The sequence below is a fragment of the Micromesistius poutassou genome, assembly GCF_964030765.1.
Source record: "Micromesistius poutassou genome assembly, contig: SCAFFOLD_939, whole genome shotgun sequence".
Lineage (NCBI taxonomy): Eukaryota > Metazoa > Chordata > Actinopteri > Gadiformes > Gadidae > Micromesistius > Micromesistius poutassou.
In genome coordinates, this window is record NW_028177792.1 from 13,037 (window position 1) to 17,500 (window position 4,464).

Genomic DNA, 4,464 nt, shown 5'->3' on the forward strand with positions numbered 1-4,464 from the left:
CACACCCGCACAAAATGGCATACATGTGAAGAGACACACATGAATGCACACAAGCACACGCTGCCCGGTCACAATAGACGCAGCCTCTCCACAGGTTGGATGCTCCCCAGGGCGGGGGCCTTGGTCTCTAGTTCAACAGCACCACAGTGCTTTTTTGCTTCACAAATAAACAGAGATTCTGGTCCATCTCTCACAGTACGTGGTCAGATTTTTGGTGTCAAACATGTGTCTCGTTTGTTCTTCAGAAGGCCTTCCCTCCGGCGCCTCCATTAGGGACTCTCGATTGAACGTCGCTGTTGATTTCTTATTTTGTACTTTTTGTTGTCCTGCATACGTGAATAATGCTTCACTCTGATTGGCCGCCCCCCCCCCCCCCCCCCCCCCGGGGTCCTCCCCTCCTTTATCTGGAGCACTTCATCTGGAGCTGTCCCGTCATGCATCTGTCTCCGTTTGTGCCCAGTAGGGACAGGGAAAGGAGGGGGGAGACCGACGGACAGCCGGACAGCCACGTAGACCACAGTGTGTCCTACGCCTGGACCCTACATGGTTCCCCAGACCCCCGTCCCCCTGTACTGACCCATGTGGGTCCCCCACATTCAGACATTTCCACGGGGGAGCCTGACCCTCACTGTGGGCAGGGTGTTTAGACGCGAGAACAATAAATAATTAAATAGGTACAGTTCAAACCCCGACCTTTGCTGTCTGTCTCGTGTTTTTGTCCGTGTGTTTCTACGGGGTTATCTGTCCGTCTGATTTGTGTAAAGGTTGGCAGGTATACTAGCAAAGCACCCTAGGTTTCTTTTTGTGGTGTGTTTGTCAGTTTTCATTTTTTTTTTTTTTTGTTCTTTGTTTTTAGGCAATAACAGGAACAGGCACAGTGAAGCTTTGGTCCCTCCACAGTCAGAGAACAGGAAGACGTTAGGAACACGACGAAGGCGAACGGCACGAGGGTTCAGGGTGATGGGCTTGGTCGGGGGTGGTCGTGAACGCGCGAGCAGGGGGGGGGATGGCGGCCACGACGCCAGCGTGACGTCCGTCGTCCCGGCGACGCCCTGTGTGCACGGAGGAACAAAAAGCGGGAACAAGCGCGGTGGTTCAGACCTCCGCCTGTCATAAAGGCTTCTCCAGCGACTTGCTGCGCAGCTCCGGGTAGCCGCGGTACCCGGAGGCGGAGATCTTGCGGCACACCGTGTTGGTGTTCCTGCACCTGCAGCCGGGGCGGGTGGCGCGGTCGTGGGCGCGCCGGCACAGGGCCAGGCACAGCCGGGCGGGGGGGTAGCAGCAGAGGCAGGGCAGGCACAGGGAGAGCAGGCCCATGGCGCCCCAGCGCGCTGGCCCGTTGGACGAGCTGCAGGAGCAGGGCCGGTCGGCGCAGGTGTCCTCGTCGTCCTGGGCCGAGCAGTGGTAGAAGAGGCCCTTGACGCAGCAGAGGCACGTGGCGTGCTCTGCCACGCACTCTGCCGAGCACAGGCAGCGCTCGCCCAGCACCCAGCAGGAGGGCAGCCCGCGCGGGGCGCAGCACTCCTGGCACTTGCAGCGGCCGCAGCGCTCGCAGATGAACATGTGGATGCCCAGCTCCGCCTCCAGCTCCGCTTCCAACTCGGCCTCCGTCCGGACTTTGCCCAGCGAAGCCTGGGGCTTGAGTTCTCCCTTGGGCTGAGAGCGCACCACTCTGGCCAGGCCGGACTGGGAGGGAGTCATGCCCGACATCAGCCTCTGGTCCGAGGCCGCGCTGTTGCGGGACATGGAGGAGCTGACGGTGCTGGAGCGGCTCAGACGGAATCCGTAGCTGGCTTGGTTGTGGCTCTGGCTGCGAGGCAGAGCTTGGTGCAGGGCGGGTGCTTGTCCGAAGGGGCGGTCTTCATGGAAAGCCGGTTCCCGGAACACGGGCCGCTCCACGTAGTCATTACAGGCGCGAACGGCCTGGATCTGCTGGAGGTCCAGTCCCTCCAGCTCCATTCGGAATGAGCGGGCAGTATCCATCCTGACGGCAGGCGGGGGGAGGCGCAGGGTCTGGGAACCGGGTGTTGGCCACAGCAGGGGGGCTCCCAACTCTCACGGTACATCTGCCAAGCCTGTGGGACGAGAGGAACGCTGCGTTAATAGAACGTACACAGCGGAAATACAGAGTCAAAACATGTAACAATATAAATACAATGGAACCTAAATAATATATTTTTGTTATTGTGTAAATCATTTTTTGTGTGTTGATAAAAAAAAGTATGTGTGCTGTTACACAGCACATGTTCTCAACCGCTAGCATGACTAAACAGAAACGGCGCAGGGCAAGGCAGAGTCTCCTGACATGCATGAGTGTGATTTACAGCGGGGCTTTTAAGTAGTAAAGAAGTAAAAGGCCAACACTGGCCAACGCGCATGAGCTTTTCCTCTGCCCTAGTCTGATGCTGTCAGTCAGAGCCTGAGGAGGCGACCAAGGCGCTCTCCACACACTGTAATTTAGCATCTGTTGAACGCAGCTGCCAGGCTAACGGAAGCAGATTCATCAGGCTGGTATCAGCAGCCACACATTGATCCTTCCCCGAGTGTTCTCCAAAGCCCGACAAAGAGTTGCAGAAAGGCAGGAGCGATTCCTGGAAATGAGACTACAATTTGAATGGCTCCATTTCCACCGAGCTACTTTGATTTTAATAAAGAACGATTACAGACATGGCTAGAACTGTTAAGGGCTGTTCGGTGATCTGGCAACAGCAAGTTGGACATTGTACTTCTGTCATTGTCAACTTTATTTTAGTGTTTATCGTAATTTGTAGGATTTTAGTAAAAAGTCCCCATTCCCATTTTTTTTCTGTGTTTATTATCCAGGTATCGGCCTGCCTTGACTTGCTACCTGTATGATTTGGCCGGTAAAAGGCAGTCCACCACCATGATACCTCATGTTGGTGTTGTTCAAAATGTTCAAGAAAAATTCAGTCAATTCTGTTGTGGTCCATTCAAGAAGCAGTAAGCCCTCAGTCCAACAGAACGGTCTCCTGGTTAAAAGGACGGCCAAAACATCTCCTCGATGGAGGAAGTCATTACATTGCTGGAAAACAACAAACCCAGTGCGCCTGTTGTTTTCGTCGCTCCCTTGCTTTATGGACAAGCAAGCCAAGACATTTAGAGAATGCAGAACTCCTCAGAGAACAACATCCTCTCCTTCCTGAATCAGATGTCCACAATTTTGCAAGCATTCCTAATGAAGGCTTCGTCTCTGCCCTGAGTTTTCTTTTTCCAGTATGGCTCAATCATACATAAGCAATCATTACATTAAAGTATAACATGTCGTCGCTTTGTTTGTTTCAGTAACTATTATTGGTCTGGATGTTGAGGATTTACAGACCGAGAAGTTATTACAGGGGATTTGAAGCACGCAACGGAAACTTTAGCAATTAATCATCATTTGGATCGGTGCAAAAACGTCCAATCACATCCAACATGCTTCAAGGTGAGCCACGAGGGGAATTGAACCTCAGACCCAGGAGTGCTTATAGATTAGAAAGCCACAACTACACCAATAGTTTGCTGGAGAACGATCATGGGTTTAACGTAGCATTACGAGCATTTTGTTGGAATTCCTAAACTAAACCCTATACCCCAGGGTGGACGATCGGAACCACATGCCAGCATCTGTGTCATGTGGTCGCGATTCCCGTCAAACACAGATGATGAAACGTTGTTCTTTGTGATGTGGCCCTAGCTCTATAGAACACTAGCTCTTCTATAGAGGATCGTTGATACAACACTGATATGGTGGCGTGTAGCATGTGTTCCACACTTTGTTGGCACTAAAACATCCTCTAGAAAAAAACACGGTTCCAGGATAATGAATATGGACATGGTTTTCTCTCTTTGCGGTTTTAGTATTGTTTATGGCTAAACCACAGTTTAGCCAAGTATTTATTATGTATACGGGATGGACTACCGGTGGATTATATCTAATACTTAAAACAACATTTGTGAATAACTGTGAATGATGGTATAACATGGTATGGTATAACAGCATGTATGATTCCATGTATTTTGTTTGTCTTGTCCTGTCCAGGTGATTTGTATGTCTGCGTTGACAGTGATAATAAAGACAATTATAATTGACCTGTCGCTAAGCTCAGCTTAGCTTAGAATGCAGATGAGCCAATGACATTCCAGCCGCAACTATACTCGGACATCAACTCAGACAACTCCATTGAAAACAACAGGGATGAGGCATGATATAACAATTTAGTGGTGGATTTATGTTGTTTGTGTAAAAAAATAAACATGGTCAAACGATGTGCTTGGGGAACATGTAACACGGACAGTCGGCATCCCGGGAGGCTGCAGAATGGGGTCTATTTCATCCCTTTTCCCAAGCCACAACGGGACAAGAAAAAGTGTGTACGTGGATCAGACTGTGCGGCAGGCAGTGTTGTGCAAGTTCACACTTCACATTAACTAGTTCAAAGTACAGTTCATACGAAAGAAACT

The 4,464-nt window shown here is 50.9% G+C and overlaps 1 protein-coding gene across 1 annotated transcript; it reads right to left on the reverse strand.

Annotated features, from left to right (window-relative positions):
* Positions 1-369: 369 nt before the first annotated feature.
* Positions 370-2,074, reverse strand: LOC311375686 (protein sprouty homolog 3). The gene has a single exon (XM_084490753.1). It carries the CDS (start codon positions 1,981-1,983, stop codon positions 1,111-1,113), a length of 873 nt encoding a protein of 290 aa, XP_084346879.1. The 5' UTR covers positions 1,984-2,074; the 3' UTR covers positions 370-1,110.
* Between the last annotated feature and the right edge of the window lie 2,390 nt (positions 2,075-4,464).